This window comes from Fonsecaea nubica, assembly GCF_001646965.1.
Source record: "Fonsecaea nubica strain CBS 269.64 chromosome Unknown Scaff7, whole genome shotgun sequence".
In the NCBI taxonomy this organism is placed as follows: Eukaryota; Fungi; Ascomycota; class Eurotiomycetes; order Chaetothyriales; family Herpotrichiellaceae; genus Fonsecaea; species Fonsecaea nubica.
In genome coordinates, this window is record NW_019173680.1 from 449,926 (window position 1) to 463,751 (window position 13,826).

Consider the following 13,826-nt stretch of genomic DNA (forward strand, 5'->3'; position numbering starts at 1 on the left):
AGGTCCAGCCAGCTGTATGCATCATTTATCGCCTTAGCTGTTGGGGAGGTGTATGCTTAACCTCGCCGTTGGTCCCCAAAATCCTCCGGCACCTCGGTCGGGACCTCTATTTGGGGCTCATTGCGCTCCATCTCTTGTTGGGGTCAATCTCCTAACTTCGCTCTTTTCAATCGATAGATCCTTCATCCATCCAGCCATCCATCCAGCCATCCATCCAGCCATACAGACAGAGAGACAGATAGACAGATAGAAACACCACGAATTCTGCTTGTGTTCACGAGTGGACCGACCTCGATCTTCACAGGCCTTTTGGCGATAGATCCGTATGCCTTCGGAGTCGTGTTTGGAAGTCTTACAATCCCCCTACCGGTCCATGCGGCGGTGAGTCCGACTCAAGCCCGGGCCCCCCAACCCTAAGCAGACGGTTTCATTTGGCACAGCCAGAGATGACCACAGCTTGCTGGTACAGGTCTTCCCACAGCTTCATGTCCGAATCAGTCGGTAGAGTTCTGATCTCTCGCGTCTTATGTCGTCGAGGTCTTCTTCGCTGATGTCTGCGACAGCACCAGATCCCTCCTCCACAGCGGCGCGGTGTTTCACGGCTCTGCCAGCCCACCCTTGGGCATTTTGGAAGATGCGCATCTCCCACAGGGTGAGTACCGGGCGATCGTTTGCCCAAGGAGAGGTTGGATTTCTTGGGCTACTGGGGGAGAAGAGGAATCCGCGAGCCACGCTTGCGAACAAGGAGGGTCAACCTTCTTTTCCTTCTGGTATAATTCTTCTCTCCTCTTCCTTCGCATTTTCTTTTTACGTCTCCCGTCTGAGAGCCCATTCTGACTTCGGAAGAGTGTACCCGCGTCATTGTGTTCGTCGCTGGTTTGTTGGCTGGCTAGCCTGTCATCAATAAGCTGTGGTATACCGCTTTCCAGCTTGATCACTTCTCAGCCTGGCGCTTTGTGCTCTGGGGCAGGCTGGGTTGGACAGGGCAGGGCAGAGCAGATCACTTGAGTCTGGGCTGGAGTCAGAGTATTAGCGTGTCGACCTCGATTCAGCATGGCTGCTCCTTGACTGGGCTGAGAAAACAGGGACCTACGTTCTCTTTTCCTGCTCGACTCTTCCGTTTCCCTTGTGTTTCCTCTTCAGGGACCTTTCGACTTCCAAAGCTGGTCCTTGGGTCATACAATTCAATTCCCAACCGGCGCGCTTTCGCAGCGACCAAACTCCTCGACTGCCACAACAAATCCCTCAAGTCTCTGTGGAATTCGATAATCTGCTTGGCTATTCTCCATTTTTGCCGGACGATTCCCAGCGTGTGAGTCAGTCCTTGCAAGTACTGCATCACCTCTAGTCTTGTCGCGTGTGGTAGTTGATTGAGGTCCGTGGATGACACAACCCTTGTCTTCACTTCTTCTCTTACATCTAATTGTTGTTTTCTTTTTGGTCTTAGCCAAACCAGTGGGTCGTCTTCCATAGTCGTCTCTTCTCGATCCTGGAGCTTCATAGCTCAACGAATATCGCCAGGTCTGCGCTCTCACCAGGGGAGGTCTGTATCCTTGACCATCCTCCAGATGCCCAGGAGGGGTGCGAGCCACACATCCCGGTTCCTGGGAGAGCTCTCCAGAATCCGAACTGCCCCCCTTAATCCGGGGGCCTATATCGACTCACGGTCTTCCTTTTCCCTTTCGCTCTTAGGCACTTTCTCCAATGAGAACCGGAGCGGCAACAGCTTGGGCGACGACCCAGGACTCCAAGTCGAGTAGGTCGTCGATTCCGCCTCGAATGGACCTTTGTGCGGCCTTCTCGGGAGAGTTATCTCTTCCTCTTTCGTATCTCCTCTTTGCTCTCCCGTTTCTCGTCTCTCGCTTCTTCCTTCTGTTTCCCTTTTTTTCTCCATTTTTTTTTCTTTTTTTCGCACAAGCGGGGAGCAAGCAATTCGTCGAAGCCCATAAGGTCTTGACTTCTAGAACAAAGAGTATACCCTTTCGTTTCTAGCAACGCTACTAACAAAGCCAAAAAGGTCGTGTTGCCATGCAAAGTCAAATCCAGCGTCAATCAACCAAGGGAGAAAGTTTCTGTGGCCAACACCCAAGACACGAAAAACCAAGTACTCGAAGACCACAGACCGATGTTACTGGTAGTCGAGGTCGAGCTTGACGCTGGGGGGACACGAGAGGCAGGATTTTTTCGACAAGAGACCACTGAGATTGTCAGCCCGCTGGTCCGGTGCGACCGCATTGTTCAACCTCTGCAACTGGACTGTATCCGTTCGGCTAAGATCGAGTCTTGCCGTCTATATTCCGGGAATGCAGGTATCAGTAACCATCTAACAGCTTTGATCCTTGTTTTTCTTCCAGAAAGATTCCTGGAGATTTTTCCATGACGAGGGAATCGCTGTCGATGAATGTAGATCCCTGTCCTGTTGTAATCCCTTCAAAGTAGGTCAAATGATCACTGATATGGGCCAAGTGACAACTAGATATTGTCTTGGATCGATATTCGAAGGCGTTCCTGGGCGAGATGTAGCATTTTCATACTTGTACCAGTGGGTTTGTTTTATCTTGTCGTAGTTGGCTGGTTTCGTCTCATTGTTGGTCCGATCCGGTGGCTTGAGATTCTTATCAAACTGTTCAGCTAATTGAACCTCGGCGAGAGCTGCTTTCGTGCGATCCAGTTCGTTGTGTTGAACAGGATAGATGGGGAAACTGGTAGTAACCCGATTTCTTTTCGGTCTTGGGTTTCCAAGCCTCAGCATCGCTACAGTATTGCGGGCGGCATTCTCAACCACTGGAGGTGACTGGCCGTACCTGGCCTGAAAGGTATAAAATATTCATGGGCTCTGGATAAGGATCACGCTGCTACGCAGGCGTATCCATATAATACGACAGTTGTAATTTGGTGATATGGGTAAGCGTACTGACAACCATGTACTGGCATGGACATATGCTGGGGTTGTGTGTATTTCGCACACAGGAACAGAACCAATTGTCAAGCGAGCCGCGTGTTCGCTAGTGTTCTGCAGGTTGAGTGTTTCCTAAATCCTGCTTTTTTGTAGTCTTGCTGTCTCCTCAGTGTTCATCGTTCGCTCGTCGATTGTTAGAACGGGAGCCGCTCAGGGGGTCGATATGGATTATCCACATGCTTTCCCTGGTGGCCATCGGGGAAAGAACAGGATGCAATGCCATGATCGGCTGTATAAGGAAATTTCATCTGAGTTATCCTGATATCGTGGATGAGATTATTGTTTTATTGACATTCTCCGGGGTTTTTGGTTTTTGCGTATCAGTGGCGCTTTCTCTTGCCCGCGGATGAGCTTCTCTGCACAGAGTCTCATACTCTTTGGTGTAGTTGCAAGGACGACATTTGAGCCCTGATATTTGCAGGGAAAAGCACAGTCATCAAGTGTACTTGATCCCAGGTCGGCTTACGACTGTGATCAAGAGTGCAAGACAGCGAGACAGTGGTGTGCCGCAAGCGAAATGGTTGGTGTAAAGATAAGAGTGGACGGTGATGATCCAGCCTAATCATGGGATCGTCATCGCGCTTCGACGCGGCTAGAACTGCCTTGAATGCGATGGTCGTCAGAGGTCTGTCTTGCAATGTTTCCTTGAGTCGTATGTAAGTGGTGAAATTGAGTGGACAGACTGAGGAACCAACCACCCTTGCAAGACTTGACGAAAGTAATATCAGATCTCAGACGATAGCCGAAGGCTGCCGGCGGGTTGTGTAAACATATTATAGAACGGGATTTGGTTTCGCCTGATGTGGAATCAGGATACTTACACCCTGCACCACTGGAAGGTACCCGTCCATCGCAGAGCAGAAAACACATGTATTTGGATATGGGTCATGAGACCCAAGACGCACGAGACGGTGGTTCTGAAGAGGGGCGATCTTCTTATTTCTGCCCATCCTGTACTCAGCGGATGGGTTGATGCCGCATTTCTCCCTCGCGATGAAAGCCGATGAGCTTTCGGTCAAGAGAAACCCCGAGTAATGCTTTGCATGGTGGCGCGCACTAAAGAATGTTATCCTCGAGGAGATCGTCCGATCGCACCCCTCAGATATTGTGGACGCATGGCATGCTCTTCACAGTGGGAAGATATATCCCATGAAAGGGTCAGATGTCTGTCGAGCAGTAGGGGTCATCTATTCAAGGCTTTGTGGGGTCAAATAGGGTTCAGGAGCAATCACAGCAGGTCTCGCGAAGCCGGAAAGGCTTTGTGAGAAGCACGGAGGCCGCTTCCCCAAGCTAGCCAAGGCTTGGTCACCGTTGGATTTCTGAGAGATCATCTTGGACGACTGAGTCATCTTGGACGACTGAGGCCGCAGATGAAGCCTGATGGGTTGTGGGGTGGTCGGCAATCGAGGACCGATACAGTTGTGCGAGTCCTGGAGGCTTGTCGACAAACTGAGCGGTTGAACAAAGGTGCTCCCTGTCAACATCGAAGACGCCCAGCCCAGCCGCAATACCAGGTGGGGGATTCAAGTCGGTGAGGCTTTGATATAACCTGGTCTTCAGGCTCGGCGAGAAGCCAGTAGAAAGATCGTTCTGACTGGGAGGCTGAAACCCGTCGTTGCATTGGACGCGACAGGTCATAGTCTTGGACTGAGGTCGTCGTCTCGACTGGAGATTGCGAACATTGTAGGGATCTTGGAGCTTTGGATCGGGAAGCTGATAGTTCACCTTCACATCAAAGGGGCTTGCGTGTTGGGCTTTCTCAAGAGTGGCATGGGACGAGAAAACAACATCCACCTCCAGCTGCTCTGCATTGCTGGAGACAGTGGTGTTACGCGTCCTGAATGAGAGTACAGGGCCGAGAGATTGAAGCTTCTTTAATACAGCAGTTGATTCACCCAGTGTGCCTGGAGCTGGGGAGATGACAAGTCGAGCGGTCAGGTGCTGCAGTGGAATCTTTGTAATCGACATAAAGGCTTCTGCGTTGTCCACCTGGGATTGGCGTGCTTGGGAGATGGATCGAGATGGAAGAACAGAGAGTACGATGTCTTTGGTGCTGGTGGGGGCAGACAAGGTCACACAGCTTTCAACCACAACAAAAGGGGGGGTGAGAGCTCGAGTCTGTGAAGTTGTGGATGTTGGAACGCGTTGGCAAGTTTGTCACGGCGTCACAGCATGGCATGGCACGCTAGCCGCATTTAGAGAAACAGGAAGAACCTCGGGAGGGAGTTGTTCCGATATTTAATCCGGTCTCCTTGCTGGGCGTTCTGCGACGGCAAGCACGGCCTGTAGAGAAGGAAGGCGCGCCCGTCTGCACATTGGCCTTGGCCCCCTCCCTTTCCCCAAAAATAGAGGTCACACTCCCAGGGCTCAAACGGCTGGACTCTATTGCAGGGAGCATGACCTAGGTACAATCAGTCCTCCAGCATACATCAAGTTCGCATACTGAACGTCGGTGTTTGGGATTGACTGAATAAGAGAAAACTTTATCGTCAATGCAGCAACATCTGCCAGAGAGTTGGTTTCCCTTTCTTGCTTGCCCAGTCATCAGAGTTGAGCGACTTCAGATTCCTTTTTGGGGGCGAAGTCGAGCCACTGCCGGCCCCCACTTTACCCAGTGGCTCAGTGCCTCGAGGCTTGTTGAGCGACCATTCGCTCAGCCCACTAACAAGCCTCCCCAGCGCCCCTCCAACAATGTGCCAGAGCCCTGATACCCTAACCGTCCTGCCCGTCCTGCCCGTTCCAGTGCCTGCGTGCCTGGATCCCTCTCGACATGACCTACAGTAGTTAGAGCTGACGAGATCCCCGAGTCCTGTAACTCAGCTGTCTCAATTATCACACTCCTGATCATCGAAACTCATCATCTCCTTGATTCTGTCGTTTGTATACATTCGCTTTTCCTTCTCTCGCTCCGTTGAATTCATATCACCCCATCAAATTCAATCGCCCAAACCAGGTTGCATCCATCACACAGGCCTATACCACCTGATACTGCCTACTACTGCCTTGGCTCGCCAGCTTCGCCCGCTCCAGACGCGCCTTGGACCAATCCTCACCTGCCACTGCCCCCCTCCTGAGTTTCAGCCGCAAGCCCAACCGAGAGAACTCTTTTCGCTCTTTGACCCAAGCCATTACTCTCGACTGACCCTCCTGCCGCCTTCAAGTCTCCTCAAGTCCCATACCTGTGTCACCGAGACAGTCTTCGACGGTCGACGTCGAAACGTCGCTGAGCCGGACCACAACCCCCAAGAGTTGTGGTAGCCTAGATCAGTCAAAAGGGATTTCACCTCCGCTGCGCTTCAAGCCGTCAAAATTCGCGCTCACGAGTCTCGCGCTTCCCTCCTCGGAGGTCAGGCTGACAATTATCACCCATTGCCCGGAGGCTATCACCATCGCGAGGGTTATGCGATGAATGATTTTGATAAGAGAAAATCCATATCAATCATGTATCGGCCCAATTCAAAGTGGACATGGACTTTCTCCATTATTGCCCTAGTCCAGGCAATGATTATTCTCGCATTTGAGAGGTACGCTGATGATTGTCTGTTGAACGTCGGATCAGTCAGTGCTAATGGTTTTCCAGCTATGTCTTTGCCCATTTCCAAATCCATCTCGAAGGCATTCCCGGCACCCTGACCTCGTCTCGTACGATTCCAACCTTTTTAACCTTGTATATCTTCGGGTTTTTGTACCAGCTAGTCCTTGTTTGGGACGCTCTGCGAATGAAGAATACCATTCAGGTCATTGGCCTGGTGATGTACAACGTCGGTCTACTCATCTATGGTTCCGTCCAGATGGATCAGATCAGGGATGCGATTTTGACGCTGGCTGAAGATGACTACATCCGCAAGAACATTTGGTCAGATACCGAACCATTTTTGATCGCCATTCCCTGTATTCTAGCCGTGGGGACAGTGCTCATGGCCGGCTGTGCCTGGAAACTGTACGACGAATTTGCATGGACAATCTACAAGAGGATTTCGGCCGACCTAAGGATGAAGCGACGCTACCTCCAATACCAGGTCTACATCGCCCTGTTGAAGTTTGATTTCTTCTTCTTCCTCGGGTTTACTGTCCAGTTTGTGGTCATTGTCACCCAACGACAAGTCGAGTTCGCCCTCACCATTGCCGCTATGCCTATCACCATTTTCATTCTTCTAGCAGCTGCGTGGTTCGTCCGCAAAGAGTCCCTATTTGGCACCATTGTTGTCATTGTAAGTGTACACATCCAATCCCGCCGCTTTGGGCTCCTCCCTAACCTTGTATGCAGATCCTTTACTTTGGCGGTCTGGCCTACTTTATTTTCAAGATGGTCCGCATGTACTCGCCTGGATGGGAGGGTCCTTATCTCCCAGCTCGAAAGGAGCTCACCACCTTCGCTGTCTTGACCATCATTCTGATTCTTGTCACAATCACGTACGCCTGCATCTGTGCACACAACTATAACAAGGGGCTGAAGCCCTACGTCAACAAGCCGCAGACGGTCGAGGATGACGAGAAGCCTATGAGCGGAAGTGCTTATGCTCCATTCGCAACGGAGATGGCACCATCTGGCAGTGGAAAACTGCCCGCACCGAGACCCGTTGCCAGTCGGATGGAAATTGACTAAACGAGATGTCAAAAGCTGTGTCTGTGTGTGGGTGTGTGTTCTTTTCCTTAGTGGATACCATGTAGCGGGCGTTTTTCAATGGATGACTCGTTACTACTTTTTCAACAACGTGCTCGGGAGGGTTTTCACTGTCCCCTTTTTCCTATCTGATGAGGAGTCACGGCCTGGTATTGGCTGAATGAAGGATTTTATACCTTGGAAACCCAGGCACGAATCGGCCATGTGTATGTGAATGTAACTGTATATGCCAGAGGGAAACGAGGGCTGGTGAAAAAAGGGGGGGCTGGGGCTGGGGTGATTGAGGGCAGTAGGAGGCGGTCTCAATCAGTTAGGATCTCTACAATGAGTACGAGGACGAGGACGAGTACCAGTGCAGACTCGCAGAGTTACAAAGGTACAGAGTTACAGAGTTACAGAGTACATGTGACCCGGTTCCTGCTTCAGGGGCAGAGGGGCCCATATACATGTATACAATGCAATACATTCTGTCATACATTCTGTCATACTGTTATACCTGCGGACAGGTGTTATATATGTACGTACCTATGTATACCGAGTATATCTGTTTGGGAATTCACAGCCCTTGAACTGTGAGAGGTAGGTATAAGGAGGTAGGTAGGTACCAGGTTAGTAGGTATTATTATTAGCCCGGTACGTACCTATGTACCGAGTATGTAGTAGGTATTGAAAAAGAAAAAGAAAATCAGTGTTACTATGCACCAAGCCACGACTACCTGCCTGCCTGCCTAATTGCCAATGTGCAGAGTACATACATGTCGAGCACCTACACACACAGGTAGAGAGACCCGAGTGTGAACGTACCTAGGTATTTATCTATGTCAGTCACGAACCGATCACCAATCACCAACCGATTCGGCCCTGAACGTTTCTGTGTCCAAGTCATCAATGTTCATCATCCGGCTTCGACCTTGTATTCTCGCCCGTCCCACAGCCCACCGCCGTTGTCAAGCATGTTCTCGCAGCTCGCCCGCATCGGCTCGTGTTAGCAGAGAAAGCAAAACAGAATGATGAATTCCCCCCCAACTAAAGTCTGTGCAGCGCTCGCTCGGAGGATCATTCGTCATGAATTTCCAGCACTGACATCGTTCCCCTCTGAGGTCACCACTCTCCAGCCTTCTTCTCTCGCGTATTTCTTTCGACTGTTCTCTCGTCATCGTTCTCCGGGATGCGTAACACACACTCGCTCCATGCCAGCTCTCTTCTTACTCGGCCATGAAAATCTGCAGCATCTGCGGCAGATTGTGTCTCTTCTCCTCGACCATTTCGTCCGACACCTTCCAAAACGCCGTTGGGCCCGCCGGACCATGCACATCGTAATCCTTGTCGAACCAGTTGCCCAGGACGCCTCGGGCGCTGCGGATGCCACCGATCTGTACGCCTTCGGAACGCCAGCGTTCTTCGCCGTGGAAAATGGAGAACGAGGTCCAGCGGATCGCCTTGGTCGGGGTTTGGCGGACCGTTCCTGGTTGTGGTGTTTGAGTCAGCCAGATTCAGAAGTGCTAGGTTACGAGGCAAGCGGTGGAAACGGCGGGTTGGTTCTGTATGTGGTGGAGTTTAGGGCAAAGGGGGGGATCACTCACCTCTTATCCTGGAATTCGCGTTAGGATCCCACGCCATAAAGGTGCTGCGACTGGTGCCTTCAAAATAAACCACTGGCAACAGATCCTCTCCGTCCTCTCCTTTCTCCTCTTGTTCCTCGATCCTCGTGACATGCAGTTGCAGTCTGATCAATCGAAAGGCCTCCCTTGTCGTGATGGGGTCTCGTTCCTGGGTCATGGGAATGTCAGCGTTTCTCTCGAAATTGAAGCGATAGAGGTCGTTATAGTCCAGGAAACAGACGATCCGCATCCAAGTCCCTGTGACACCATAGGGATCCAGAGCATCGAGGCTGGGATTGGGAGCGCGCTTGATTTTTCCAGTGAGCGAGGATGAGACGTAGCTGTTGGGGGCGATGCCGCAGAAGAGGTTTGCCCAGGGTTTCAGGAGGTTGGATTTGGTGGACGAGACTGACGCACTTCCCTCGCCAGAAGACCGTGGAGAAGAACTGGTGAGTCCCAAGAAGTCTGTGTCGCTCAGTCCGCGTCGTTCAGTGTACATTCGGTGATTGAAACCAAGGATCACCATGATGGCCTGGACCTTCTCCCAATCGATGCGTTGTGTGCCATCGTCGGTAAAGGGACCCCACATGTTCGACACGTTGTATCGGCGCAAGTCGTAGACTCGGGAGCGCGCCCACGGATGCGCGTCTCGGATCGGTCGCGGATTATTTCGAAGCAGATGGCGTGCTTCCTCGCTCTGGCCATTCTCGTTGATGTCCGGGACATCATATTCGTCGGAGTCGTAGCTATCGTCGAACGGGCCGCGGTGTCCAGCCACTGCGATGTGTGGACAAGATGGTTCATGTGGGATTGGCCAAGGAGAGTCTAGATTCATGCCTGCCAGAACGTGAAGTTGAGCAGAGAGTTGACGCAGATCTTCTGTGGGCGCCGCGGGCCATTGCTGAGGTCGGGCACGGGCGAAGAGGCTCGATTTACAGAGTATGGTATTGATGTTGGGCCCCTTGCTGTAGAGGTTTGATAGGAAGTCGGTGATCTTGGTGGACGAGGCGTCGGCTTGTTGGGCCAGTTGCAATGTCTGTGTAAGCACTTCTTCTAGTGACTCGGTCTGAAGAACACGGTTAGCGGGATGGGGAGGGCTCGACGTAGCAAAGGTATAGTTCATGCCTTTATCTCGTCATGATCTGATTCCAGGATCTTCTGAAGGTTCACTAGACGGGTCAGTCTCTCTCGCCAGGACTTGGTATCCTTGTCTAGAGGAGGATCCTGATGATACAATGTGGTTAGCAAGCAGCCTCTTTGATATCAGACCATGGCGGAAGCCGGCCTCGGATCTTACAAAGCGGGACAGGTAGTGGAGTCTCCAGAGGAATTCATCGCTACTGATGCAGTTGTTCAGGTGATGACATGTCCTCGCGAGAGATGCTAGGTCTGTTGGTTCCACATTCTGGAAGATATTGTGCAGGACTTCAGGTGCCAGATCAAGAAGCTGGTAGCGTGCCATGGTCAGGGATACAAAGCGCGCGGTGAGGATGAGCCGGGGATAAGATTGCGGGGAGGGGTGGACATCCAAGTCAGGTTTGTTGATGGTGTTGTGCTCTCTCTGTCTCCTTGATTGCGCAAGGATGTTGACAGGGAAGTCAGCCTTGGGTCATGTTTATGATGGCCTAGATGAGATGGATCCGAGAGTGAAAGTAATCGAGGTGAAGCTGAAGTGGTGATGGGATGAAGTGCAGTTCGTCCGGTTTCTTCCCGAGACTCTCGGAGATAAGGAATCGCGCCATTGTGCGCAGCCAAAACGGACCGCAGTTTGTTCTACATTCACCGACGCTGTGCTGAGTACATACATCGTTGACATCTGCCTCATCTACCTCAGGTCACCTACCCACGATTATATCTCAAGCACATCCTGCTGTTGCCATGGACCCGTTGTCCCCCGTAAACTGGGCCCCAGCTCCAGCCACAATGCATGATATCTCAACTGATCCGCCTGTCCCGTCCACAGAAACTGACCCAACGTCCGTCGGAACCCATCATAGTCTAACAGCCCGTATCTGCGGCAAGCCTTCCCCAGCATAAACACAAATGCAGCATGGACGGCTGCTAACGTACTGGTCACGGCTCCTGTCGAGAGCATCCATATCAACATTGTCGGAGCGAAGTCAAGTTCTCTGAGGTCCTCGTCCATGGTCATGAGCGTATCGTAAAGTTGTGTTGTCAAGACATTGAAATGTCGGTATTTCAAAGGGTTCCCACGCAGGTGGTGATGGGTGAAGAGCAACGCTGCCAACGACACTGCCCGCCACACGGTGGCCTCCCAACGGTTGTTCCCTGAAGCCGTGTCTCCTTGGACAATAAGTCTCAACTTCCTCTCGATCCGATGGAACATATCACCCCGTCGCATCCTCCCCTCTTCACTAGTGCTGCGCAGAGGGTTGAGTTGCTCTGCGTTACAAAGTTCCCGGATGTCGTTGAGCAAATCCAGAGCTTGATGACGAGGAGCACCAGCCGCCCTCAGCTCATCTCGGCTCAAGCCAGGCAGTGGTCCGGATATGCTGTGATGTTGAAAGCCCGCCCATGATTCATCCCACACCTCAATGGGAGGGAAGCGCAATTTCTCATCAAATACTTCCGAGTAGATGAGATCGTTCCAACTAATCAAGCGTTGCAGATGTTGCTGAACACCCGACCGCAGGGACGACATACCGCCCCTCAACTCGACGACGGCCCGCATGCCGTCCATGTGTTTGCTTGCCTCCGGATATGATTCCATTACGAGGGCGATGTTGGTCAGGGCCGATATTGCCGCGATCGTTTCATCGCTGGCCGCTTGTTGCGGATCTGATAGACGGTCGTTAATTAATGAGATGGCCGCCAGTTTGTGTTGCAGCGTTTTCATTTCCTCCTGCGCATCCGGGACTGGTCGACGGTGACGAAAGTGCACTCCCCAGCTGTACATTGTCGCATGGAAAACCAGCTGGTCGCTGATGGCGAATTGCGACCAGTTGCTCTGTCCGTTGATTGGGCACCACGGGTACCTCTCATAGTGACGGAATAGATACAGCCTTGCCTCGTCCCCTTCGTCCAAGTGGACGGGCAGCACACCGAAAACATCGATTCGTCGCGATCCAAGCCAAGTCACAGGCATTCCAGGTACAAATCCTGACTCGGCCGCCGCCGTCTGCTGCGCGTTGAGAGCGGATGCTGTCCGGTCCCTTGAAAGCTCCAATCCAGCCGGGTTACCAGCCTTCTCTTGCCTCGGGTCGGCCCTCCTCTTCCCTTTCCGCTCTCGGTGGGAGTTTCTGAGCTCCAATTCCCCAGATCGCATCCTGAACCTCATTTTCTGTCCGCCGGTTGCACCAGCCGCATGTCTCTCTGTCTGTATTCTGGTACCTGGAAACGACAGGACAGAGAAATTCTTGGATTCCGTATCTTGTTGCTCGGCATGGCTTCGTTCTAGATAATTGCGCATCACATGTGCGCGCATTGTCCTCATCTGCTTGCGGTCTTTCTGCGTGTTTTGGCCCGTGGATGCGATGAATAAGAAGCCGCCTTCCGAGGGTGCATTGTCCGTCTCTTGCTGAGGTGTGCTTGATATCTCGCCGGCTTCAGGATTTGACACTTCGGGGTTTGACCTCGAATTTGGTGTTGGTGTCATATTGTCGAACGCTTTGCAGATTGTATCCAATGACAGTATCTTTTGTCGTCCCGATCGCACTTAGCTGGAGAGATTTCTAATCTCGACGAGGGTCTCTTCGTACTCCTGCCGCTGTGAGTATAGCTTTGCACCTCTGTCGGGGCGAGATCTAGCATTGCCATGCCTGACCTTTGGTTGGACCTTGAGTTGAAGGGTTGGCCATGTCTTTCGCCTTCTATCACGGCCGCAGTTCTTCAACAGCCGAAAGGGACTCTGCAACTGGTTTTTTCCCCCCTAGGCATCATGTCGCTGGAAACAAGGCGAGGCTGGTGAGGCTGTCGGCTGCTTATGTAAAGCGGCTCAAAGAACGATTACTCATCATTTTGCTCTCAACTCTGTTTCTGTTCCCACGTTTAGCCAACAGAGGGTCTGTCTGTCTCTACGAGGTATTCATCGTCGTCATGTCCGTCGTCGCACAAGGCGCTTTCTCCACCCGACTTGAACCCGGTAGGTCGAGGGAATGAGGGTTCACGGGCAGACAGATAGAGATGGTCATAGGTACTTTAGATGCTCCAGATATTCTACTCTAGGTGTACAGATGTAGAATGGATGGATAGTCAGTACTCATAAGCACTTGATCTGTCAGACTTGGTTCTCGATACTCGATACTCGATACTCGGTGCGCGGGACTCAATACTCTATCAGAACTGCTTTGCTTGCTCAAGTTTCTCAAGTTGCTATACAACTATTCCAAGGATTAAGAACAACGGATGAACGAAACCATCCCCCGTCCCCCCTTCTCTCTCTTCTCTCTCTTCTCTCTCTTCTCTCTCTTCTCTCTCTTCTCTCTCTTCTCTCTCTTCTCTCTCTTCTCTCTCTTCTGACTCTCCTGAATCTATCCCCCGAGATCATCTGTTGCTGTTATCCACTCATCTCGAATCCGAATCAGAGAAATCAATCACGTACATACATACATACATTCATTCAATGCGCCAACCCTTGTCCTCCTTATCCTTGCTGTCCGCCGTTCAGCCGCCCCCAGATCCT

At 51.8% G+C, this 13,826-nt stretch overlaps 4 protein-coding genes across 4 annotated transcripts; 1 reads left to right on the plus strand and 3 right to left on the minus strand.

Annotated features, from left to right (window-relative positions):
* Window positions 1-4,264: 4,264 nt before the first annotated feature.
* AYO20_01774 (hypothetical protein) lies at window positions 4,265-4,927 on the minus strand (the record flags this gene model as incomplete). The annotated part of the gene is made up of 1 exon (XM_022640080.1): window positions 4,265-4,927. One exon carries the CDS (start codon window positions 4,925-4,927, stop codon window positions 4,265-4,267), a length of 663 nt encoding a protein of 220 aa, XP_022504035.1.
* Window positions 4,928-6,400: 1,473 nt separating this feature from the next.
* Window positions 6,401-7,565, plus strand: AYO20_01775 (hypothetical protein; the record flags this gene model as incomplete). Its single annotated transcript, XM_022640081.1, has 3 exons — window positions 6,401-6,483; window positions 6,540-7,170; window positions 7,227-7,565. The coding sequence occupies 3 exons, from the start codon at window positions 6,401-6,403 to the stop codon at window positions 7,563-7,565; spliced, it is 1,053 nt and encodes a 350-aa protein (XP_022504036.1).
* Window positions 7,566-8,788: 1,223 nt separating this feature from the next.
* On the minus strand, window positions 8,789-10,646 carry AYO20_01776 (hypothetical protein; the record flags this gene model as incomplete). The annotated part of the gene is made up of 3 exons (XM_022640082.1): window positions 8,789-9,048; window positions 9,167-10,250; window positions 10,482-10,646. 3 exons carry the CDS (start codon window positions 10,644-10,646, stop codon window positions 8,789-8,791), a joined length of 1,509 nt encoding a protein of 502 aa, XP_022504037.1.
* Window positions 10,647-11,033: 387 nt separating this feature from the next.
* AYO20_01777 (hypothetical protein) lies at window positions 11,034-12,800 on the minus strand (the record flags this gene model as incomplete). The annotated part of the gene is made up of 1 exon (XM_022640083.1): window positions 11,034-12,800. The coding sequence occupies one exon, from the start codon at window positions 12,798-12,800 to the stop codon at window positions 11,034-11,036; it is 1,767 nt and encodes a 588-aa protein (XP_022504038.1).
* Between the last annotated feature and the right edge of the window lie 1,026 nt (window positions 12,801-13,826).